The sequence below is a fragment of the Melanotaenia boesemani genome, chromosome 3, assembly GCF_017639745.1.
Source record: "Melanotaenia boesemani isolate fMelBoe1 chromosome 3, fMelBoe1.pri, whole genome shotgun sequence".
Lineage (NCBI taxonomy): Eukaryota > Metazoa > Chordata > Actinopteri > Atheriniformes > Melanotaeniidae > Melanotaenia > Melanotaenia boesemani.
Window position 1 is genome coordinate 26705996 of NC_055684.1, and position 27118 is coordinate 26733113.

Consider the following 27118-nt stretch of genomic DNA (forward strand, 5'->3'; position numbering starts at 1 on the left):
TTAGTTAGTTAGGGTTGGATCTTATTTTAATTGCTATCATGATATTCATTTTAAAATGCTATACTATTTTAGTAAGCTAGCTAGCTAGCACAGTTTAGATATTTAACCAAAAAAACTGCTGTGTGTTTTTCCTATTTTTCTGTTTCCCTCACTTTTTGTATCAAAAATGAATGCTTGTAAAACATTTGTACACATTGTTTTAGGTTTTTTGTTTCTAGTGATGTTTTTTTCACTTTGTACATATTAGCTATCTTGCTGCCTTTTTTTTTTTTTTTTTTTTTTTTTTACTGGTTTGGATCTTTTTTTTTTTTTGCCATCATGATCTTTCTTCTTCTTCTTCTTCTTCTTCTTCTTCTTCTTCTTCTTCTTCTTCTTCTTCTCATTATTATTATTATTATTATTATTATTATTATTATCGTAATCATCATATTTCTAAAGATTGGACTGGTCTTAACATAAAAGGTTCCATGTTTTGTTTTGCTTGAGTGATTGTTTGACCAATTAAAATTTGTAATCACTTCCTTACATCCTACAGCTTCTTCACGGTTACATGTAATATCCATTAAGCCAGGGATTTAGGGTTAATTTTTAAAGTGACAGACCGGAAACGCACTTGTCATTACATCCAACTCGATCCAGATTTTCCATGTCTGGGTGCTGTCCTGTCAAGCCGCACCCGCAATGAGGAAGTAAGAAATTATTGCGAAATATGACCACTTCGAAAATATCATAATTTCTTTTCCATGATATGACATCGCCATCTACAGCACTTTTCCACTCAGGCGTCATTTTGTCAAACTGGACTAGTCTCGTTCAGCCTGGAAAACAGTTTACAGGATTTCTGCCAAGAAAAGCATTGATTTCAGATGAGGAATAAGGTTATGAAGGCAGCATAAGCCAGGAAGTTATGAGAAAAATGCATTGCTCACTCCCCCCTTTTTGTATTCAGGAAAGGAGGGATGAGAGCAGGGAAGCATGTCAGCATTCCAACATAAGTATCAGTTGAAAACAGTGATTTATGCACCTTACGTACCCTTAACCCTCTTTGATTTGAATAGAGAAAACAGATTTAAAACAAATATAAATAAAAAAGTTTATCATTGGCAACACTATCCTAATAGAGATGGGCCCATCATTATAATCAGAGTCCAAATGCAAAAGCTTCAGCGACTTAATGTGGCATTAGAGGGCCAAAAGTTAAACATCCACTACTGGATCCAAAGTTCAGCAAACACAGCCTGAAGGAAATGCACTACAGGGGTGGTTTACAAGTTTAAAGGAAAGAATATTTGTTATTCTTCCCTCGTCCAACAACACTTAAATAGGTGGTCCTGCTGCAGTCTGGCATAAAATAATACACAGCACAAAAGAAGTTGTTTTAATTGGACTACAATGAGGCCATGCAGGGAGCACCAGATTGTGGGACTACCCAAACAAATATTAAAAAAAGCATCAGGGATATCGGATTCAGTCCTCACATTTGTATCAGTGCATGTGTATTAGTGATGACCAAACTCATACAACAACTTGTACACACATCTTACACTGCACCACACTATTTAGATCCATTCATTCTTTACAAGAAGGGTCAAAGCAGACTCCACCTGCTGGGCGGACTAGGTCGGAGTGCAGGAAAGCCTCCTGAGGACCTTCTGTGACGCTATCATGACCTCACTCCTATTTTATGCTGTGGCATAGAGAAAGAAAGAAAACTAACCAAATTGGTGAAGAAGGCCAGCTCTGTTATGAGCTGCAGTCTTGAGCCTGTGGAAGTGGTGAGCAGCAGGAGGATGATAGCAAAGCTGTCATCAACCATGGACAATGCCTCTCAACCCCTACACAAGACAGTTAGAGCCCTGGAAAGCACCATCAGCAGCTTGCTTCTTCATCCACAGTGCACATTGTGGTACCACAGGTCCTTCCTCCCTTCTGCTGTCAGCCTCTATAATCAGGCCTGCTCCCAACAGAGCTGATTCTCCACCCAACCACAACAAAGCTTGTCATTGTGCAACATCTGGTCATAATAACTGTACATATTTACATTTATACCTGTTTATGTGGTCAACAACTGTCACCTTGCACTGCTTTGGTGTTTCTTTTTTGCTCGTTTGATCCCTTGTATTATTATCTTTGGTTTGTATACATGTAAATATAGATGAGTGTGTGTTTTTCTATTTTGGTTCTGTGTATACTGTGTATACTTTATACAGCTGTCTGCAACACTAAATTTCCCCCAATGAATGAATACAAATCTACCTAATCTAATCAATTCTGATCTAATCTACAAGAAATGTTATTTGCATAGCAAGATACTTACCAAAGAGAAGTTCAAATTATAAACAAAGCTACCAGATGATGTTTTAAAAGTAAGCTGCAATAAAATTATGATTTCTCCCACATTCTGTCAGTTCTTTACCTGTGTGGGGGGGTGAGTCCATTCAATTCTAGCTTTGTGTTTCAGATTGTTTGTAAAGATTACATGAATGTGTAACAAATTATTTGCATGCAACAATTTTATATAAGTGGAAAGTAAAGATTACTCAACATTCTGAAGTGCCGAAAATATTAGTATTAGTTCGTCCATTCATTCATTTTCTATACACACTTAATCCAATACAGGGATGCAGAAGCTGTAGAGGCTACCCCAGCAAATATTAGGAGATAGGTTGGTTATATCCTGGACATATAACTTAATAAAAAAAACACTAACAATGGTTATAAAAACATTTTTTTGAAGTCTACAATAATGGTGGCATTATCATCACTTAGATTAGATTAAAACCATTTAGTGTTTTTCTGAGACTTTATCAAACACGATGCAATTTTTCAGCCATTATTTGGATACTAAAAACAGATTTCCTTTTTCACCTCCTGACCTTATCTTAGCCCCATTTAATTCATTCTTTATCGCAACGAGTGCAATGCTTTTTATCTTCATGCCTCATACCTAATAATGAGTCATTTCTGGTCATTCCTACGCAGGCAATACTTTTCTTTGTTAGGATTTTTTTTCTTTTTAGTAAGGTCTTTGCCATAGTGAAATTATGAAATACTCACCATCAAGTGAAGCAATACTTGGGTGTTTCACAGTAATGTCACTGAGGAAATATTAAAAGTCCTCTTTAGATACAATAACGTGAATGCTATGGTTTTCCCAACAAAACACAATTGACTTGCTTTTCTTCAAATATGCAACATTTTCTTAACCTCTTATCCAAATTCTATAAATATGAAAGACAAGGCAACTTTATTTATAAGGCTCATTTAAAAACAGAAACTGTTGGCCAGTGTACTACACAAAAAACACACAAAGCTGCACTATTTGCAGCTATTGGTCATCTCAAAACCTTTCTCCAGAAACAAGTTCTCTTACTTCTGCTGTTTATTTGCACTGTAGATTGAGATTATTTCTTAAAACTTTGTGTTTCAAGTTGTATTTCCATTTACATATCACAAACAGCAGAACATAAAGTTGAAACACTTTTTATCCAGCAGTTCTCCGCATTTTCAATTTAAAGAGTAACTCAGGTGGTGGCATCTTCTCTAGTAAAAATGGTTATTGTGTAGGAAGTATTGAAGCGCCACCTAGTGGCCGGGTTTCAATCATACACTCGGAAAGAATGGATTTCTTGTAATAACGCCACACCTCGCAGAGAAATAGCTAAAACGAAAGCGAAACATAAAGTGCTGTCATCTGATTATTGATTAGAGGTGGTAACGCTTCTTTTCTGTATGAGCTGTTCGGTTTCTTTATAAGATTTAGAGAATCATCTTTCCCCTCAAATCAGTTCGCTGGTCGTTTCAAACAGGAAACTGCGGGTGCAACATGGCAGGAACCGGCGACCTGGATGAAGGATTCTACTCCCGGCAGCTGTAAGTTCAACCTGCACATACAGCTGGAAGGATGAGTTCAGACAGACATTAAGAGTCACATTTGCTTGTTATTTAACTTTATACAGGTATGTTCTGGGTCACGAGGCGATGCACCGGATGGGCACAGTCAACGTCCTCATAGCAGGAATGAGAGGTCTGGGAGTGGAAATAGCCAAAAACGTGATCTTATCCGGAGTTAAGTCTGTCACAGTGCAGGATGAGGGCCAGACTGCGTGGACTGACCTTTCATCACAGGTGCTAATAGTTGGATGTATTAGTAAACGAACAGACAAATAAACAAATATTCAGGATGGTGTCATTTTCCAGTTTGAACAGCAGCAACCTGTCAAACCTTCTCACGCAAGGAAGTGTTAATTATCTTGTCAATGGGATAGTTTTCTTCTTCCACCGCCTCTTCCTGTGTATTTAAATGTTGTCAGATTTTGATAGATATTCTCTAAATGTAATATACTGCCCCCTAAAAACTGATCATTTGAGTTTAAATTAAATATGTTGGTAATTTATATATATATATATATATATATATATATATATATATATATATATATATTTATATATTTATATTAAAGCTGATTATTTCATTCATGTTTGGGTACACAGTCACAAACAAAAGATTGAAAGCATTTACAGTTTCATGATTACAAAGCAAGTTCAGTTTCCAGATAAAGACTGGACAGTGGGGTCAAAAGCTAAAATAAATTAGGTGAACATTTGGTCACAATTGTTATTGTTAATCTGTTGTTTCATTTTGCAATCAGTTCTATCTGCAGGAGTCACATCTGGGTCAGAACCGAGCCACATGTTCCGTACAACAGCTGTCTGTCTTAAATCCACATGTGCATGTGTCAGCACACACCGGACCACTTGATGAAGACCTGCTCCTGAAATTTGAGGTGTTTCTACTATTTGTTTATTTAATTTCCTGATGGTGAATAAAGACATCAACTTTTAAAAAGAAGATTAGGATGCATTAAACCTCTGATTTGCACCGTGAAACTTTCCCCGTCATGAAATGAAAGTAAAAGCATTCTCCCAGTGTCAGTGCAGTGAAGTACATTAACACCAATAACAAGGAGGAAATATCTTTTTAAAACAGAGGGGTGCATGTGATTTTCCAGGTGGTGGTCCTCACTGACTCATCATTAGATGATCAGAAGCGTTTTGGTGAGCTCTGCCATTCACATGGAATAAAGTTCATAGTTGCAGACACCAAAGGACTCTGTGGGTAAGTGAGTGTAAAAAAAACAGTCAAAAATTAATCTTTTTGTGCAAAGATTAAAGGAGTAAAAATGGTGTTTGCAGCCAGCTGTTCTGTGACTTTGGTGAGAAGTTTGAGGTGTTGGATCGTGATGGAGAGATGCCTGCAACAATCATGATAGAAAGAATCACTAAGGTAATATATTCCATCATTCTATGGCCCCCCATTTAAAACCATTTCCCCCCCTCTAAATGCTGTATTGGACTTAAAGTTGCTCATTTATTTAAATTTAGTTTGCAACAAGAGATTATAGAATAGTAAGTGGGGACATCAAATTCATTCATAAGATATAATAGTTTCAACATGATTTTATTTCAGGAAAATCCAGGATTGGTTGTGTGCACAGATGACCAGAAACATGGACTTTCAGATGGCTGTAAAGTTATCTTCTCTGAAGTCCAAGGCATGACGGAGCTCAACAGCATCGGCCCCGTGGAGATCAAAGTCTGTGGTTGGTGTTGCTTCACCATGAATACTTTGCTCTGTTCTTTGTCGACTGTTGACACTTGCGATACTCATGACCGACACTCCTTTCTGCTCACATGACATTCTTCTCATAACTCCTTCAACCTCTTTGAGAAGTGTGGTGGTAACCTTTCAGTTCATGAGGTGAACTTTTCTTTCACTTTCTTTATGCATGTCATTTTTCTCTTTAATTACCAGGCCAATATTCCTTCACAATCTGTGACACTTCAGCCTTTTCTGAGTATGAACGGGGAGGGGTAGCAACTGAGGTTAAACAGCCAATCCAGCTAGACTTTGTAAGTGTTTTGTTTTAAGATAAGCTTTAATTTTTTTTAAGAATGCACCTTGCTAGTTATAATTAAATCATTCATTACAGAAACCACTGAGCGAGGCTCTACAAGATCATCAGCTGCTGATATTTAATGACTTTGGAAAAATATCAAGACACAACACCTTGCACCTGGCATTCCAAGCCCTCCATAGCTTCGTAAAGAAGGAGCAGCGGCTCCCTCAGTCTTGGTCTCAGGTCTGTTAATACATGTTGGATGTGACAAAATGAACATGACATAGTTCCTAGTATACTTTCCATTAACATGTCACTTTGGATGAACTCATCCAGTCAGATGCAGATTTCCTGGTTGCCTTGGTGAGAGAGCTGAATGCAGTAGCACAGGTGGACCAGCTGGATGAGGATGCAGTGCGGAGACTGTCCTACACAGCACAGGGGGATTTGGCTCCTATGAATGCTTTCTTTGGAGGTTTAGCTGCTCAGGAAGTTATTAAGGTGAGGTCAAAAATCAAAACTGAAACTTATCTTTTTTTTAATAAGTGCTGCTATTTCAAAACTGTACATATCTGTAAACACCAACAAGCCACAAAGCCAAAAGCATTGTCCTAATAAAGAGTCATGTAAAAACAAAGGAACCCTTCATTTAATTCTAAGGTTTATGTTTCAGGTTATGACACAAAAAAACTATTGGTTTTGTTAACAGATCTTAAAAATGAGATAAATGCAACCTCAGATTAATGCTTTGTGACATATTACACTCTGTCATTATTTATTTAACAAAAACGAAGTAAAAATCCAGACACATCAGCTTGCAAAAAAAAAAACACCCTTACTGCTTCCATAGGAATTAAAAGTATAAGAGGCAATTAAGTGTTGCATCAGCAAGTGTGAGCACCTCTATGAAAACAAATGTTTTTGTAGTTTACTGGTCTGGAGCATTGAGTTGTGTTAACACAAGAAAGACGTCCTCATTGATCTTAAAGATCTTGATACCTATCAATGTGGACGGGGTTATAAGGTCAAACAAATTGAAATCCATCATTTTACAGTAAGAGGTACAGAGAAGTTTCTTCCCACTCTTCTTGAAGAAGGTTGGGTCTAAATTCTTCCAAAGTGATGAGGCAGATGAATTACTTTGGCTTATAGTTGCCATCACTGAGTGTTGTTGCCATTAGGAAGTGTGTTTGATCTGCAGTATTAATAGATGAACAGTGCATCATAACAATATAATCCCTTCATGCATCAGGGGTTTTGGTGTTGTGACTGATCAGTTTCTAACTTAGTGATGCATTTAGTTGAAGTAACCATATGTTGTTCATTTTCTTCTGAAATATTTTTGTAGGCATGTAGTAGGAAATTCACCCCTCTTCAGCAGTGGTTATACTTTGATGCTCTGGAGTGTCTCCCTGAGGAGGGCGGTCAACTGGAGGAGCGCTCATTTTCATCAGTATGTTAAAAGACTTCCTTCATTTAAAGAGTGATTTTATTAAACAAGCAGTCCATTAAAGTAAGATTTTAATCTGATTCATGTGTTTGTTTGTTTTTTGTTTGTTTTTTTTTTACCTGTCTCTAATAGAAAGGCACCAGGTATGATGCACAGATTGCTGTCTTTGGTCCAGCATTCCAGGAGAAGCTTGGGAACCAGAAGTATTTCCTGGTGAGCACAGATTTGAAATTTGTCCAACAGAGGGCACACTTTGCATGACATTCAGGAACCCCATCTGTGCTTTTCTTTGATCTTGTCTGGTGTTGATGATGGCATATACAGGAAATGGCTGGGATTCAGGTGGCATTTCCTGGCAGTACTGACCTCTATATAGGGGTCATTTAACAGTGCCAAGCCCTTTCTCTGTTTCCTCTAAAAGTGTTATTTTTTTACTGTTTACTTACTGCACACTTGTTTTTGACAGAGACTGTATGCATTTCATTAGTCAGTGTGAAAGCTGCACACAAAGCAGCTGGTAGTGCATCATGTTTGGTAAAATAACAAATTATATACATTCATTCAGACAAAGTTGCTTTTATCTTTTTTTGTAAGGTTGGAGCTGGTGCTATTGGCTGTGAGCTTCTCAAAAACTTTGCCCTCATTGGGCTTGGTGCAGGAGAAGAGGGCCACATCACTGTAACAGACATGGACTATATAGAAAGATCCAATCTAAACCGCCAGTTCCTGTTCAGGTCTCAGGATATTGGGGTGAGGAACCACACAGTACACCTCTTGACAGCTTCCTCTCTGCAGGGCTCACTGGTTCCAGTTGCAGCAGTGGAAGGGTCAGAATGTTTCTGTTTCACACATTGCCCATTTGCTCACTTTTCTATAAACAGAAGCCTAAGTCAGAGATTGCAGCCAAGGCCGTCCGTGAGATGAACCCACAGGTGAAAATCACTGCTCATCAGAACCGCTTGGACTCTGACAGTGAGGGAGTGTATGACTACAACTTCTTCATGGGTCTCGATGGAGTGGCTGCAGCCCTTGATAATGTGGAAGCCAGTGAGGACGCTAAGTCTTTCATCACCATTGTGAATTTAGTCTTTCATTACCACATAATAATAAAATTATATTTGAAACATTCAGTCCCTTTTGTTTTTGTTCCCCAGGGGTTTATTTGGATGGACGCTGCGTTCAACACCAGAAGCCATTGCTGGAGGGAGGAACTTTAGGAAGCAAGGGTCATACTCTGGTGGTGGTGCCTCACCTGACTGAGTCTTATGGTCCGGCTAAATCAAGTTCCAGTAATGCCATCCCATTGTGCACTCTCAAGAACTTCCCCCACAGAATTGAGCACACCCTGCAGGTACAAAACCTACATATTAAGCTTTTTGCTTCTCCTTGTTAAAATGGAAATAATTAAAATGTGTTGTAAGATGTTAAAATGAAAAAGAGCTGCAAAATGTTAACGTATAGAAGTCCCTAAACTTAATTTAGTTAATGCTTAACATGCTATATTGCCATCCATAATGTTCTGTCCATTGTGATGCAGCAGTACCTAAATACTATACTATACCAACTTAATTTATTAGGCACTTTATAACAACCACACCTGAAACAAAGTGCTGCATACAAATAAAATCAATATAAATACAATAAAAACATGAGACATAAGAACAGCTATAAACCTGACAACATCAGCTTATTATGATAATATTTGATAAACATTAGCATTTGCTATCTCTGTCTTTAAACATCAGTTTAGGATATGATGCTAATATTGGCCAATTATCTAAATACTGATCTGACTGGAACTGTTCTTTAATGAAACAGCCATTTCACCCTAAAGCTGTCAAGTTACTTTAGTACAAACAATACTAGGTGGTGGTGTACAGAAAATTTACTGCTGAAGTCACCAGCATTAATCTTCAATATGTCTACTCATCTAACTGGGAGCTAACTATTTATTGCTGCTCAAATTTCACACAGAGTAAACAATTACAATTTCTTCTCCTTATACTAACTTAACTTGTTATTGTTTCAGTGGGCCAGAGACCAGTTTGAAGGACTGTTTAAACAAACACCTGAAAATGTGAATCTCTTTTTGAGGTAAGATATGATGTCATCCTTTTGTCATCTACCTTCACCTCCACAACTGGAGTTGACTCCAGCAAGGGGGACTATGTTCAATATGTCATCATTTAACGCTCTCCTCCTTTTCCACTCTGTGTAAGACATTCCAGGAAACCTACAAAAGCTAATTTAATAGTTATAAATTTTAGTTTAGGTTTATTAACAACAGAAACATGTGGCTGGATTTTAGCAGTAAACCATGAGTGAAAACTGTATAAACAATCTGTAACTAATTAGGGGGCTTCCTGGTGTAGAAACATCGACTTAAGTAAAAAAAATCTTGTAAGATTTACTTTCTTTTACTACATTTACCTAATTATAATACATCAAATCTTCAGTGACTGTTTCTAGACCCGAACTGTACCAAACAAAAAGCTTCAAGTCCTGAAGCCTTCCTAATCCAGTCTTGTTTTAAAATGCCCCTCTGTTTGTTGTGGCAAGATTTGACATAATCTCCCCTCATTGTAATGGGTCTTTATAGAAACAAGAAACTGTAATTTAGCCCAGCGTGGTGTTTGCTCTTTTGCACAATTCTTTTGGAAATAAAAACAAAGTTTCTGGACTTTTCAATAGGCCAGTCATTGACATGTCTTGTTGCAGCAAATTATAAGTCATGATAAATGAGGTCATGGAAATGAACAATCAAATGGTGTTCAGTTGTGTTTTGTCCCACCCATGTAACTCTCCCCAGAAGTATGCCTCAAATGTTCCTGTTTTGACCTGTTTACATGTAACAACATGCAGAGAAGACAGACAGATTTTGTTTCTACAATGCAAAGCAATGAGGTGGCACAAGGTGGTGCAAGAATTATCCATGTAAGAGGGTTTGAAGAAACATCATCCAGTATGGAACAAGTTAGCTAAACACAGACTTCCCCTGTCTGAGTCAAAAGCTAAAGGTCAAAAAAATCCCCTTTTGAGTCAAGTACTCTCCAATAGGTCAGTTGTCATACTTACTGTGCTTGTTGTAGGAGCAGGATCTTCCCCATTTTTGCTTTCTAGGTCAAATGTAGCTAACTTAGTTTAATAATAATTATAAGTCATCAAATTTATATAGGGCCTTTTTGGACACTAAAATCCACGTTACATATAAAAAACAAAAAAGAAAAAATGGTCAACTAAACAATGTTGCAAGTCAAAGCTTTAATTCTGTTCATTATATTTACATAATTCTTATACATATAGCTTTATACACGTGCCTTGTACTTTGTATAACCATAAGTACAAACCATTACTCTTTGTACTGTATTGTCATTAAATTCACTTGGACTGTGACACTATTTTCTCCAGAGATCCAGGCTTTGTAGAACGAACCCTAGCCAATGGAGACGCTGAAGCCGTGGAGATTCTCGAAGGGGTGTGGAACAGCCTGCAGGACATGGCAGATGGAGGAAAGCATCCAAAGATTTGGGAGGACTGTGTCAGCTGGGCACGCTGCAAGTGGGAAACACTCTATAACAATGATATCTGTCAGCTGCTGCACTGTTTCCCTCCTGGACAGGTAAAATCACACAAGAGGGAAAAAAAAGCTAAATATCATTAAAGTGTAATTCATGTTTATGGACACAGAGGGGCACTGTTGTGCGTCTTACGTTGTTGGATACCCACCAGTTAAATACTGCAGTAAGACAGTAACGCAAAAGAAACATCAGCTGGTGTTGCATTGTTCACGTTTCATGACATATTTCTCCTGATTCAGAGAAAACTATTAACCTTGTCTGAAAGCCATTGCTGATAAATATCTGGAGAGTCTCTGAGGGTTTGTAATCTATGGAAGCATGCAGACAGAGTGATGTCACATGTTGCAGTCACCCATGGGGGGGTTGGGGTGGAGGTCATGGATCAGTATCAACCCAAACAAACCATGTTTATAGAAAGGTGCTGAATTCCCTTGGCATTTCTTGTATGTTTTATATGTTTATATTTGTTTTTTGTCTTGCCTGAAATTTACAAAACCGAAACCATGTGACAGTTATTGCGGCAGCTTTGGTTCTCTTTTTTTTTCTTTCATACTTCTGTTTGCATCTGTACAACAGGTGAAGTTTCATTGTTCTCTTGAAAAGTCACTTGTGACCACAGACTTTCTGAGGAACTATGATAAGGCAGCTGACGGCAGTTATCTGTCAAAAGCCAACCTGATAAAAACAAAAGAAGAAAAACGGTACATAATTATCATACATAGCCACACACTTGATGTAACTGCTACTTTGCTGGCTGGCAGCTTTCACAGAGAAGCAAGTGTGGCAATGCATCGATTAAAAAAAGCCCCCACCACTACCCCCACAAGTCCCCATTATGTATTTCTGCCAAAACATAATGTTGAAGTACTTTTTATCCAACATAGATCAGAGTTTGAATCTCCACAAAGCTTATGTGTACTTGTAAAACATTAAAAAAAGGGGAAGAGATTGGACCATGAAGGATATGGAAGCTGAGAAAAGCTGCATATTGTAGAAACATATAAAAAAAAACTACATTTCTCTTCATACACAGTCATTATACTGAGTGAGAATTAAAAGTTAAGTAAAGCATTGTCAGTACTAAATATGATATAAATAAACTAGAAATGATTCTTAATTACTTACTAATCATTTAAGTTTGATGATAAATTTTAAATCAGCCTTCTACAGAAAGACTTGCTTACCCTTTTTCTTTTTCCTAAAATTCAATGTTTGACATTTTTATCTACAAATGTATCAAATAAGAGCTTTTAAATCAAAACCTGAGGATATTAAAACTTAATTACCTTATTTGTTACTTCAGACATTTTTATATAAAATGATGAATTGCAAAAGAAAAAAAAATAAAGCTGATTCACATTAATTATTTATTTCTCATGTCACAAATGAGTAAAAGTGAAAGTAAAAATCAAAGGACAAAAAAGAAAAAAGGACAGCAGAGAGCTGTTTGAAGTGACCAGATTATACTGAATTAACAATAACACAGTTGATTATAATTCTGTTTTATGTTCCCAAAACTCACAAAATCCAGTAATAATCAAAAACACAATAAACCATAAGATCACAGGAGGGCCAAAGAGCACCATATTAAATAGTGTTATCCTCTTTTTTACTGTCCCATTCTGCCCCTGAGCCATCTGAAGCCTGATTCTGAAAAGAACTAAAGCTGTTGATGCCTTTTGGCTGCTATAGAAAGCACCCCTGCAGTGAAAACTGGAAACACCAGAAGGAGACTCTTTCTCCATAGATGAACCATTTGGCAACATCAAAGCTGTTCCACCCTTTGTTCCTCTATCAGACACACAAATTATGTGGTCAACACATGGCTGATAACAATATTAGTCTGTTGGTACCTCGGGTTGATTGTCAGCCTGCTGGCTCTGAAGGCCTTGTATTGGATATGATATATTATTAATGTGTTTGTACTGCTGAATTAAATGTATGTATTTGAAATATAGCTCAGGTATTATTTTGTGTGGGTCAGAGATCTGACTGTGGCCATCATATTGAGTTCTTACCAGTTCATACAGGAATATAATGAAGATTTGCAATGACTTTCCAGCTGTCGACCACTGTGATAAAAGGGTTTTCATTTGCTTCTCCTAAGGTGACCAGTAATGGTCTACCCTTCTGGTCTGGATCCAAGAGATGCCCTCATGCACTGACCTTCGACCCTAACAATGTGAGTAGTGTGTGGCATAATGCATCATGCAGTAGCAATGCTGGAATACAACTAGTGGATGCGAATCACAGAAGAATGCTTTGAATATATTTTGCGATAGCTGCTTGCATTCTTTCTTTATCTGGTCAAATAGTGGATCCTCCTCTCTCTGACCCTATAATGATTATTAGCTGCACTGCAAATGCATTTGATAGGGAAAAGTGTATACAATAAACATGTATCACACCAAAACATTTATAGCAGAGGCTAATTTGCAATGTCCGTAATTTACATATGGACAGTAAAATCCACACAGTGGTCTGCAATGTCTGCAATGGACTGGCAACCTGTCCAGGGTGTACCCTGCCTCTCTTCTAGTAGCTGCTGGGTTAGGCCTCGCTCTCCCGCCACCCTGAATTGGAATGAGTAGGGACGGATGGATGGATGGATAGATAGATATTGGGTATTACACTATTGTAGAAAAGGTTGTAGAGCTTGGATGTTGCTGTACAGTAAGCAGTAGTGACCAGCACAGTTAACAGTACATACATGTGTGTGTTGTGAGGGAAACTAAAACTGGAGTTGTTGGAACTATTTACTGCATTTTGTTCAGGGAAACAATTTGGCTTTATTGTGCCACATTAATCTCATTCAGCTCTCACTTCTCCTTAACTTATTTCTCTTTTCATATTTTCACCCTTAAAATTAATTAATTCTAATGACTCAATGTTGAATGAATTCTGTATCAAAGATCTTTTTGTTTGACATGTTGAATGTGTTTCTATCATTATTTGCATGCTAATAAACACAGGCAACTTTATTTTGGGTTTTAGATTACCCACATGGACTATGTGGTGGCTGCAGCTAACCTGTATGGGCACATCTATGGGATCAAAGGGACAGGAGACAGGAACTCTATAAGAGAAACCTTAGCAAGGGTCAAAGTACCATCTTTTACTCCCAAGTCCTCTGTGAAAATTCACACTACGGACGAGGAGATGGAGGAGGACAGAAAAAAGAAGGGTGATGACAATGGTAAGTTTCTTCAAGTTGCTGTTATTTCATGTTTCTATCCCTTCTTCTGACATCTTTACTCTTTTTGTGTTTTCGCCATAGAAAAAGTCCAACTTGAGGAACTGAAAAGAAAGTTGTCCTCATTGAAAAACTCAGCTCAGATGTGCCCCATCGACTTTGAGAAGGTAGGACAGCAGCACAATGTTGCCTCCGCTTCTGACTTTGCAGAGGCTGCAGACGGTGACAGAGTGGCGACTTAGCCTTGGCAGGGAGCAATACCTACATCTATAGGGTGCTTTCAGAATGTGTCTTTTTTTTCCACATCTGTGGGTTCTCTGTGGTCTGATCTTAGCTGATCCTCAATACGTGCATGAAACAGAGCTTGATTGTATGATGTTTCACACATTGGAGCAAATTTGTATACTTAAGAAATTCCCTTCCTGTTTTTAGAAATTGCACACAGAACAGCTGAATCAATCAACTTGCATGGAACAGATTTTTTGTCTGAAGTACATCAGCTAACTTTTGCTAGCATACAGTATGTTTATTACAAGTCAGTTAATAAGAATAGACTAGGACTGAGCTCTGAAGACAATAATAACACAACCACTGTGTTAGTCTTGTCAAATAGCTGAAATATAAAAAGGTTCCTTTGGTTAAAAATCACCTTTTGTTGTTAATACTTGTTATTTTTCTAAAAGCAATAAGGATATTTATTTGAACATTAAAGACACAAATGAATATAGATCAAATCATAGACCTGGAAATGCTCCCAAAAAATAAAAAATATGAAATGGTGATAAAATCTTAGTCTGACTCAACCCCAAATATCAACCAGACAACTTGAAAACTTTTCATTTTTTTCTATCAATGGTAACATTAAACAGTTACTAAACAGGACTAAATTGAAACATTTTTTATATAAACGTATGAATTATGGAATTCTGTTTGTGCATTAAATTGTCATCTGGATCTGATCTATTCGGTGTGTTTGTCCATCAGTCAGCTTCATGGTTTCCTGGGAATAATTACATTTGCCTTTTCTTTAGCTTTAAATAGTGGTAAAAAAAAAAAAAAGATAGTTGGTTATTTCATGGTGGCCCCTGGAAGAAAACTTTTATATCAGTGAGGGGCTACAAGCAGACTAGAAATGATTCCGTCTGTTGTGTTGCAGAATCGGTTGGTTATTAGAAATCATCAGAAAGAGCGAATTATATTAAAAATCTGGTCAGATGAGCTTCTAGTAAATCTAACTGATTCAGTGGAGACAGTAACGAAGGTGGATGAGGTAAGTTAGGTACATATTGAATGTCATCTTGAATAAAAACCAGATTCCAATCTCCTTTCTCTCATTTTTATCCCTACATGCCCTGGTCATGCTGTGGATAGATGGAATGTGTGTAGGAGGGTTTCAAAGGCATCAGGTTGCCAACTTGAAGCTTCTCCACAATCCCTAAAGCCATCCCAGAGTGACAATCGTCCTCCTAGCTTTTGTAGAGCCACACTAGCAGAGGCATGACCTCACTGGCTGCGTCGATCATAAGAGAAATCTGATTTGCACGGCATTCTGACACGGTGACCACAGTAACACAACTACAAAGCAGCCAAAGCTCAAGGAGGGCATTGCATCATTGGGGTTTGACACTTAGTATGGACATGATGTGATCTGCTCCCTGTGGTACCAACAGTATCATGTACTTGATTCTAACTGTGGAGTTGTAAACCATTATGAGACAAATTCTTTGTCTTTCCTTGTCTCTGATTGTATTTGTTTTACTTAGTATGCTCACATTTTGTGTTGAATTTGGCATTTCTCCTTTGTGTTCAGCTCTGAACTGTGATACACAAACAACTAACATATCATTACCATCACATCTGTTGCAGGATGATGACAGCAACTTCCACATAGACTACATCGTTGCTGCATCTAACCTGAGAGCAGAGAACTACGACATCCCTGCAGTTGATCGCCACCAGGTCAGCATTTTAATTTCACTTTGAGCATCATGTGCTTAATCTAAAACAATCTTTGGGAACAGCAAGGTATTTACAGGAAAGTCAGACAAATTAAACTAAATTAAAGGTTGGTAGAGATGAGGGTAGAGGAAAAAAAAAGTAGAATGACTGCTTTCCCTCCCTTTGGGTAATTTTTGTAGTTGGTCCTTCACACACCTGCCCCAAAGCCACAGAAACCACCTCCTCACCTATTGTTCCTGGAGCAGAACTAATCACAGCACTTTGCCTGTCGCCCGAGAGGTGACACCTGAGCCAGACCTTGTTTAAAGCCGCTGCTGCAGACACACACCGCCAAGGCAGATGGAGGCTTGGGGGTGGTGGTGGTGGTGGGGGGGTCTAAGTGACAGAAGACAAAGGAGAGCTGCCTCGGTGTAATCAGAGAGACATTTCCACATGTTGCATCTCGTTGGGGAATAATTTCAATCTTAGTCACCATTTAACCCTATTCACATAATGTTATTTAACAAACACATCACATACATACATACATACATATCAAAGCACATCAGGCTGTATGTTGCATGGTGTCTTTTAGATAGAAATGGTATGCTTATGTATGCACATTTATAAATAAAGTTAAAATATGTAAATGTAAAACACACTCAACATTACAACAGATAAGTATGTACTAGTGAAATTCCTCTCCTTTTCAGAGTAAGCGCATCGCTGGAAGGATTATCCCCGCCATAGCCACCACAACAGCCGCAGTGGCAGGTCTGATGTGCCTGGAGCTGTTTAAACTGATTCAGGGTCACAAGAAGATCAGCTCCTACCGCACAGCTTACCTCAACCTGGCTGTACAGTACTTTGTCCTGTCCCAGCCATGCCGCCCTCAGGACTTCGAAGTGAGTAGCGGCTTTTTACAACCACAGCCGGTCTCAGTTAGTGGCTGTGAGGGGTTCAGGGATGAGATCTATGTACAGTCCATTCACATATGGCCTCAGTGAGACACTTTGTAAAGTCGGACAGACCCTAGCTGTATATACATTCATAATTCAAGCCTGTCTACCTTGAGGATAAATCTGTTGACTGTTTTAAATTTATGCCTTTCCTTTGGGTGGAGAGCATTAAGTCATGAATGAGTGCTCTTAGGATAAGAGCCCACTACTGTCAGTCTATTGCCTGTAAGCCCGGTCTTTTACCTGGCTCAGTATAATCCTTAGGATATTTCAGTGCACGTAAGGCACAAACAGACCCAGACTTGCCTCTGTGTTTGGACAAATTAAGTGAATTTAAGGCAGCTGTAAATCTTATTCTTTTAAATAGAGTCATTTTAGGGTCACATACACCCTAATATCTGATGTTTTTTAAGGGACTCAGTAAGTAAATACAAAAATTACTGCCAGTCAGACTTAAAAGTTGGTCAGCATTTGGATAAAACCTGTACAGATTTCCCAACAGTTACTTTTGCAACCCTATTACAGTTCCTTGCTGCTTGTTGCTGTTGCTAACCTTTGAGGGTAATTGGATATGGACCCAAACTTGCCAGCTTTCTCTCTTGGGGCCACTGAACTTCTGACAGGCAAAGGTCGCTAGGTGTCAGCAAGTGGGGTCACAGTGTCCTGTGTAACTTGATGGCGCAGTGACAAGGGGTCTGAGACAGTGTGGATTTGGTTTCATCTTTGGTTACGCGGAAAAATTTAGCATCTGCAGAAAATGCAACCATGATTGCACAGACAGCCCTCATCCTTAAATAAAAAACACAGGTGTTTTAACAGTTGCATGTTAACATTTTTATGTTTGGACATACCACCTTTATTTCCTTCTAACAAAAAAAACTAAAACTTTAATTTGTCATTACATTTTTTAGATGGGATTAATTTTGTTTAATTTTTGTTCTGTTTTTCCCCATTGTTCTAGTTCTTTTTGATGAGTGGTCGTACATGCAAACATAATCATTCAAAATTGCTTCTGACAACCTGATTCAGCACAAAACAGTTTATTACAAACAATCCATAAAATGTAGGGATACAGGGTTTAAAGACAAGTTCAGGCAGATTAATGAGAAACATCTTTGGAATTACAAATGGTTGGTAGGCTACTTATCACAAGACAAATGATGCACAAAAGTTTTAAACAGTTTTTTTTTTTTTTTTTTTTTTTTGAGAAAATAGACAGGATTTTATCTGTCTTGTATAATGTCAGTTATAGCCATGCAGGAAATTTGTTGTAACCTCAGCACACATGTGACCCAGTGTTTTTTTCTTTTCCTTTTTCTACTGTGAAGAATTTAAAGGACTGCAGCATTATCCTCAGTTATCACTGCCACAGTTTACAGAATCCATCAACTTTAATTTGCACAGCAGTTGTTACTGTTTATAAGTTCGACATTGAAACTCAGACTTTCCTTCTTGCTTCAGCTACCACAGTGTGCACTGTGAGCTACAGAGCTGGAGCACATTTAAATCGCATCACTGTTTTTCTCTGATTGTTTTACAGTGGTTACATTCTAATGTACAAATTAAAATACAGCCAAATGTCATTAACTAATTTGGAGTAAAATCAAGTGCAGCTCTTTTAATTGCTCTGTGTGTCAGTATATCGTGGTCACTGCAGCCGACACACACCTGTGGGGAGAGATATTTTACACACACTTAAACAGATTTGATTTGTCTAATTCACTGTGGTGTACTTTAGGTCTCTGTGGAAATTCAGCAGTCTCAGGAGTTGAATCATTTTTTGTCTCTTGAAACCTCCCTTAGGCTGTTTAAGTTCTTGGTGCCTTTTGTTGGAGAGTATATTTAAAGTGGAGAATTTACTATGCAACTTTTTAGTCACTCCCACTGGCTCCAAGGTCTGCCAGTCAAACCAATCCTGTCCTCAAACACAAATCTTTGAGGATAAATATATACAATAATGGAATTATAGCAAATGATACTATAATGACTTATGGGAAAGAATGAACCAGCCTGAGGTTTAAATGAGAGAAATTGATTCTTTGGCAGTTTGTGTGTACAAGAAAACCTTTAGAGCCAATGCTAAGTATACTCTCTGATGCAGTAGACCTTAAGGCATGCCACAATGAAACTAGGGGACTGCATCCACTTTTTATATAGAGTTCATGGGTGAATCTGAGTAAGAACTGTTGAAAAACAGATGCCCTAAACTTCCTTAAACCATATTTATTTTATTGTCTAATTCACACTAAAGGGCCCTTGCCTAACAAAGTGAACATTATTCTCTATTAAAGAAGCTTTAAATTGTCAGTTAATCCTGATAAAGCTGTTACAAAAACCTCATCTGAGTAACAAATCCAGTGAAAAGTGGATTTATGTGCCATAAGCCTCTATACAATGAGCTTAGTTGATCAACAATGAAATAATAATAGTAAACAGATAGTAAACTAGATAGTGATGTAGTCACATTAAAAATCTTAAATACCGGTAGAAACATATCGACGCAGGGTTTGGACTCAGATATCCACTGTTGTCTTCACACGTTTCTGTGATATGCAGTGTACATGCAGTCACATTCCAGTCAGAGGCCAAAGTCTGGCTTTTGAAGCTTACTGGCTGATATATATTGATATTTAAAATCTAAACACTTGTCTGTTCCAATACTCCGAACACCCTCTGTGTCTGACTTGTAGTCTAGACGTTATGTCACCAGTTGCAGAGATAACTTAATGTGACACTGTTTCAGTCCTTCAAGTATTTTGTTAGCAGTGCAATGTAGAAATGAATGCTACTAATCTGTGATGTGCTAAAGTATAAATTACAAGTATGAAATATGAAATATTTAAAAACACATCAAAAGGATAGGAGGGGAAAAGGAGACAAAAACAATATCCCGGTCTTGAAGACTCATCTCTCTAATCTAAGTTTAGAGAGGGTTTCAGCTGGTGGCCTCTGAAGCAACTGCAGACGTGCAGCTGTTAAATATCACTGATCAGACATGCCGTATCAAGAGCTCAGCTTACTTTTGTAATGTCTTAGACCTCTTCACTCATTAAATCAGTCTCAGTTCATTAATATCAAGGATCAACACTCAGATTTCACTGGTTATACTGGTGTTCCACCCAGTGTTGCCCAATATGGAGCGTACCACATCAAAGTGCCAGATATTTACCAGTCACCACAGTGTAATCTGAGCTATCACAACTCTAAAGAAACAAAAATGTTTGTAACTGCTATGATTTAAGGCTTTTGTATATATATATATATGTTTTAACCCCTCTATCTCCACATACTGTATTTCCCTCACAAACTTATTCTCTCACTGTCCTAATAATTTATGGGTTTGTTTTTTTTTTTAGCAGCTGTTTCCCAAAATAGGAAGTTTCCCTGGCTGTCCCTGTGTTGCTCTCCTCTGTATCGTGGGAGAAATATGTAAACAAACAGATGGCTTTCCCTGCATGCTCAACACTCCAATTGGGAAACATAGATTTCTTTCTTGTATATTTTTCCCCCATTAGAGAAACCAAAACCTAAACTTTAATTAGAAATTCTAGCGTTCACAGAGAAGAAAATGTATTGAAAACATGGCCGTGAAATCTAAACCCTGGTGTTAGCAGGGAAACTTAATTGATTCAAATGTTATTGTAAAAGCAGAAGCCTTTTAGATTATATCTGCACTGTTGATTGTTGCTATAGAACTTTAAAAAATTAAACGTATGAAATATTTAAAAATGGAGCAGGACAGCAAGATGTATAACGTAATTGTTCAAAGCTGCATAAAGTTTAAGTTTCATAAATCCAGATTTTAACATGAATAAAACATTAGAGATGTAATAACTGCTGTGTTCAGCAAGACCTCTCTGCACTATGGTGTTGTAGAACACTGCAGAAAACGTGGACAGCTGCCGTGAAATTTTCAAGACATTTTTAAAAGGCTACATGCAAGAACACAAGTGTGTGTATCAGACTCGCCAGCTCCCAAAGGCTCTGTCTGGAAAACTTTTGAATAAACCCATGAATGCATAGGGCAGGTAATTGTCCAGAGATTTAACAGCTAGCTAGTCTGTAAGCTGATAATGCTTGCTGGATTGTATTTAGTTTATTTGGGCTATATGTTGCTATCCACATGTTTGTTGAACACCAACATACACATGTTCTGAACAAACTCTAAAACACTTATTATGGATCATTTGAGAGCGTTATTCACCATCTTCATAGTGCAGTATACAAACCTGGGGTTGCTCTTTTGATTTTAGCATCTAGTCCTGCTTCTTGGTGCCCCATGAGGTGCTATGCAGGACCATTTACAGTTCTAAGAATATTTCTCACACAGAATCCTTTAATCTGCTGTGCATGTGTAAACAGGCTACTACGGACAAAATCTACACCCAGTTCTTTGGGATGCATGTATCATAATGGCTTGGTTGTTTTTAAGTTGGTTTTGGTTTTAGGACCACGCCTATCTGTTTTGAATCATCGTTCTTTACAGCAACAGGTAGCTGTTACAGGAAAAAAAAGTGGTTGCACACTTCCTGGCAAACAGATGGCAAAGTCATTGACATTATGGAAAAAATATAGATATAATATAGTGGAGAATTTAGTCAATAATGAGAATAATATGATAATAGATGATGGGAAAAACAAAAGAAAAAAAAGCTGAAATGAACCAGTCTACATTTGAATGCTAAAATTCTTTCAAAGCAATGTTTTGCTAAAACATTAGCCATGTAAACTTTAACTGGTGATACATCAATGTATTTAGCTTGTTCTACTAATCTGAAGAAATAAAATAAGAAAAAACAAAAGAGATTAACTCTCTAACACCAAGAAAGTGCATGTGTAGTTGCTAGTAATGCAGCGAGGACTGTTTCTTTATTTTTGCTGCAGACTGAGAACATTTGGTGTTTGGCATCAAAAGATAAATATGAAACAGAAGATGAACATTTCAGCTTTTTATTCAAGGTATTTGGATCTCAATCTGAGGCAAAACTCCAGAGATAGCATTATTTGTGACCAAAAAGGTTTTAGGCGAGCAAAAGTATTGGAACATGTGACTGACAGGTTGCTATTGGTGCCCAGGTGTGTCCTATTACACTGATCATCCAAACAATAAGTAGAACAGAATGTCTGCCCTCAGTTGGGTTTTGGCTCTGCAGAAAGCATTTGTAGTTACTGGAGGAACCATCATAAGCAGAGAGCTGTCTATGAGTAAAACTAACCGTGAAGCTGAGAGAAGATAGAAAATCAATGAGAGCCAATGCACAAATGCTGGCCATAACCAATACAACAATCTGGAATGTGCCGAAGAAAGAAGCTACTGGTGTTCTAAGGAACAGATGTTAAATAAATAGACTGATGAAAACATCAGCAGTTGACGACAGAAACAGAGCTTTAAAGAATAACCCTAAAACAACTGTTAGCAACATCAGCAACAACCTCAAAGGGCTGGAGTGAAAGTATCACAATCTACTATTCACAGAAGACTCCATGAACAAAGCACAGAGGCTACACTGGAAGATGCAAACCACTCTTTAGCAAGAGGAACAGGAAAGCCAGGCTGGAGTTTGCCCAAAAAAAGTACAGGGCTACGAACATTCTGGAAAAAGTTTTATGGACTGACGAGTCAAAGACTAACCTTTACCAAAGTGATGGAAAAGCTAAAGTTTGGAGAAAGAATGGATGTGCTCATGATCCATATAAGTTGATCTGTGAGACACAATGGTGGTAACGTCATGGCTTGGGCCTGCATGGCTTCTTCTGGAACAAGCTCATTAATCTTCAGTGATGATGTAACACATGATGGCAGCAGCAAAATGAACTCAGAAGTCTATAGAAGCGTTTTGTCTGCCAATTTAAAGAAGGATGCAGCTGATTAGAAGTCATCATGTAGCAAGATGATGACCTCACACTGCCAGAACAACACAGGAGTTCATCAGGGGCAAGAAATGGATGCTATCGCCTGAGTTGTGCATCAGAGTCTGATGTCAGTACCTGGAAGTAAAAGCTGAAATATTTATCTTTTTTCCCATATTCTTCTTTTGATGTCAAACCTAAATGTTTGCTTTCCACAGCAAACTAAAGAAACTGACCTCACTGTTCCAATGCTTTTGGAGAGGAGTGCATTTTAAAGTAGTAACAGATTAAATGGGTTAAGTTATGTTAAGTTAAGTTTGATCTACCACAGTGTGGTTTCTGCATGCAGAAAACAAAACCCCTCAAGACATTAAAGGATATTTCAAGAGCAGGAAAGATTAATGAGTGCTGCACTTCTGCAGCTGTAACTGAGCTGCAGCTTCAATAAAATACAGAAACATCACCCGAGGCCAGAGGAGAGGAGGACCTCTTTCAGCTGAGTATTAAATTAGTCAGTCTTCTATATCTGCATCGGCTTGCCCGACACTGCACCAGTTTCTTTACTTGTTTTCTATGAGGCCATTGTTGCATGTTGGTTGTGTACCACAAAATACACCTTCTTTCATGCATGTGCACACATCTTCTACACCATGGTCATAACTTTATGCCCTTTAATGCTCCCTTAGTGCCCCCCTTCCCCAGCTTACCCTCTCACTCTCTAATTAAATTAGCAGCTTTGGAAGCAATGCTGTTGATCTGGGGAAAGTCACTCATAGTTCAGTGTGCACACTGCTTCTTTGTTAATTGCCTGCAGAAAAGACTGTTATTTCCTGCCTTCACAGGAAGCAATGTATTGAAACCAGATTTCCCAGAGAGCTCCATGTAATGTTGCATGCCGTATGTTCTGCAGAACATACGGGATAAGTCAGAGAGTTATGAGTTTTCCTGCTTTAGTCTTTTTTTTAAATCAAATTTCTTCCATAGCTTTTTTCCTTTATATGCATTTATGAAACAAGAAGAAACTATGCTGTAATACATTGTTGAACGTGTAGAAATCAAATACCAGCATCAGCTAGTTTATGATGTGAGTACTTGGATAATTGCAGGTTGAACATCTGTCTCACAAATAGCAGGGACTGGCTTAAGGAGAGAAGGAGAACAACAAAAGGGGAGGCTTGCTTCACATGTGGTTAAATCTGTTGGCTTCCTTGGACTATGCCACTAAAGAAACAGGGTGAACATGATCCAAGGCCTTCTGGATTCCCAGAGGAGCACTGGGTGTATTGTTCTGTTGTAACTCAAGACTAAGACATGAATAATGTTTTACGGGATAATGCGTAATCAGTGATCAGTGTGTATGGCTTGTGCCTTCTGTTGTTGTCCATGGTGTATTAGTTTGTATTGTGTCGGTTGCCCTCATGTTGTTAAGTCAAATGTTGTTTTACTCTTTATTATTGTGTAACTGATGGTCCTCTGTTTTCCTTTTGTGTCATCAATAGCAATATTATGTCTGTAGACAGGGTGTTTATTTGTGTGTCACCAGACAGAATACGACCAAACTATGAATACTACTACTAAATATCCAGATCTTTTATTTAGTGGTCTGCGGGATACAGCTCAAAAAAAGCTGGAGGTGTTTGTTCTAGTCACTCTTTTAAATCATCTTTGATTTTATCTCCTCTTCTCATTCATATTTAAACCAGAGGCATGAGGCACACAGCAGGGTGACTTTTAGGAGAACAGCTGCCCTTTAGCTGGATCACAATGTCAACCAGTGAAGCTTCTCCGATGGGTTCTTTACCAAAGCATAATGTATCCCAACCTTCTTTAAAAGATCTGAGCTATAACAGCCTTGCTGGTGCCTTATAAATAAGATAATCATACAATTATATTTTCTCTGTTGCAGTGTTACATTTGTGCCTCATCTGGCAATTTCAGTGAATGATAAATATAAAGGCAGGTAAAAATGATAATTTCTTCAGTTTATATGTATATTGTTAAATTGTGAGAAATACACCCAGGATAGGCACATTTTTTTTCTTTCCACTGTCAATAAATAGCTTGATCAAAATGTGTACAGTAAATCCAAACAATACCACACAATGCATCTTTACATTCATGTCTTTGTGTCATTTATTGTTTGTCACACTATTTGCCAAGTTTTTATCTCCCATTCATGCCTGTTGAAAGCTCAGTGAAGCATAAATGGTGGCAGGAGACTGGTTTCATGGTTATTAGCTGCATTATACTGAATTCAAGCTGAGTAACTTTTTTGCAGGATTTTGCTGCTACAGACTTTGCATCTTGTCTTTCTGCTTGTTTTTGTTAGTTTGTTTTTGTTTCTCTATTCCTTCTTCCCTGCTGACATTAGCATCAAAGTTTCTGTCCTATAAGTGTTAAAAATACTGATGGGATGTCACTGTCATAGTTAAGCTGCCAGCATGACTAGAAAACATTTATGCTGTACGTACTAATATACTATAATATAATATATACTAAACATACAAACATACAGCCTCATGACATAGAAACTTTATTTAGCTGTAGACACCATTTTGGTAGAGTCTATATTAAACAGAGCCAGGGCTGTGCATGCATAGCTCTGTGAACTTTACCACAGTTAGATGAGTATTGTGTGGAGGGAGGCAGCAAAGCAGTATGTATGTAGTCAACATGGATAAAGACATGTATATAGACGAAGAGGCTTTCAGCCTGCCAGGTTTGGAAAATTCCAGCTATTTTGCACTTCACTCTGCAACTCTACTATCCAGCACACTGAGCCCAAAGGTGAATGAGGTACATGTCACAACAGTTAAGAGTTGCAGCTGGAAAAATGACTCTACTTCAAAAACGAAATATTCTTTTTGAAGTAGAGTTATGTGAAGTACTTTGATTAATCATCTACAGTAAACAGCAGGCAGGCACGTTCACTTTGGAGAATCATGGAGGGATTATGACAGACTTATATATACTGGACAATTTAACTTTTGCCTCTGACAGTTGTTGACTTTGTTACTATTCTCTCAACCAAAGAACACCCATGTTGCTACATGTCGTAAAAAAGTTGGCTGCTCAGTTTAACCTGTTCAGGTTCATCTAGTATGCTTCCACTCCAATGCCATGAAAATCATCTTCTTTCCTCCTTATTGAGCAGTATATAATTTAAATACACATTGTGAGACACATGACAGTTTCATGTGTCCTAACCCTATTTGATTATGTCCAAAATCAAAACAGCTTGTACCTCATTGGCCTCTGACTAGAACTGGACATCATATTGACCTACACATATCAATAATGTAGCCAACACATGAGAGAGTTGCATCAGTATATTCCACACATCATCGCATCAAGCATCTAAAGAGTGTGACCCTTGATTTCTAATGATCAGATCAATGCTGCAAATTAAAATGTTGCAACAAAGGATACACTGATTTTTAACTTAGAGCTGCTGCTGTTGCATTGACACATTTACAGAGAGCTTTGTCCAGTTTGAGTCATATAAAACAAAAGTAAACACTATATGTACTTAAAATCTTTCTGAAAGTTGGAAGCTATTCAGTAAGAATTTAAAGCTAAAGTACTTTGTTATACTCTAAATATTAATAAAATATCTACAGTTACTGAAAGTGTCAAAAAGTAAAATGCAAAATAAAAGAACATAATTAAAACTAAAATCTACAAGACATTCTCCAAAGATCTCGAAATCACCATATGAACAGTTTGTAATGTTTTCAATTAGGCCGTTAGTCATGAAACTTAAAAGATGTTGTCCTAAAAGAGAAACGCAGTGACAGAGGTCTGTACCACTGCATTTACCACTCCTGTAGAGGAAATTGTGTTACCCAGTGTCCAATAGATAAATGGACTGATGGAGAGCCTGAACACATTGCAGTGTCACCATTAAATCTACTTTACATAGCATCTTGTGTATGTACATATTGCGTTACAATCATTATTCAAACTGGCAATGTAAAACTACTTTGATTAATCTCAAATAATTTAGAAGGGTTAGAAGGCAGTAGTATCACTTTTATACTAATGTATAGCTTTTTAACTGTCGAGCATTTGGCGTCTGACTCTGCAGGCTCCAGCATATCACTGGCCCATTTGTCAGGGTTTTATTGACTCAGTGCTTCTGCCCGAGGTTTTTCTCAGTCAGGTGGAGTGCTGTTATCTTCTCATTTGAAAGACAATCACATTGAGATGCTGTTTGCTGTTTTACACGTCAATGAAAGCCTTTCAGAAGC

General features: G+C 37.9%; 1 protein-coding gene across 2 annotated transcripts in view; it reads left to right on the forward strand.

Moving 5' to 3' along the window:
- The first annotated feature begins 3634 nt into the window (after nt 1–3634).
- uba7 (ubiquitin-like modifier activating enzyme 7) overlaps nt 3635–27118 on the forward strand; it is a 35148-nt gene continuing 11664 nt past the window's right edge. The window contains exons 1-22 of one of the 2 annotated variants that reach the window (XM_041980993.1): nt 3635–3714; nt 3789–3873; nt 3960–4128; nt 4653–4787; nt 5013–5119; nt 5197–5287; nt 5471–5603; nt 5816–5913; nt 5994–6143; nt 6237–6401; nt 7249–7353; nt 7483–7563; nt 7945–8100; nt 8232–8397; nt 8505–8701; nt 9380–9444; nt 10759–10969; nt 13036–13110; nt 13923–14124; nt 14206–14288; nt 15988–16080; nt 16773–16964. In XM_041980993.1, the coding sequence (XP_041836927.1) occupies nt 3827–3873; nt 3960–4128; nt 4653–4787; nt 5013–5119; nt 5197–5287; nt 5471–5603; nt 5816–5913; nt 5994–6143; nt 6237–6401; nt 7249–7353; nt 7483–7563; nt 7945–8100; nt 8232–8397; nt 8505–8701; nt 9380–9444; nt 10759–10969; nt 13036–13110; nt 13923–14124; nt 14206–14288; nt 15988–16080; nt 16773–16964 (2721 nt within the window). In that variant the 5' untranslated portion in view covers nt 3635–3714; nt 3789–3826. Of the gene's footprint in view, nt 3874–3959; nt 4129–4652; nt 4788–5012; nt 5120–5196; nt 5288–5470; nt 5604–5815; nt 5914–5993; nt 6144–6236; nt 6402–7248; nt 7354–7482; nt 7564–7944; nt 8101–8231; nt 8398–8504; nt 8702–9379; nt 9445–10758; nt 10970–13035; nt 13111–13922; nt 14125–14205; nt 14289–15987; nt 16081–16772; nt 16965–27118 lie in introns of both variants that reach the window. The other variant, XM_041980992.1, reaches the window with a different exon arrangement.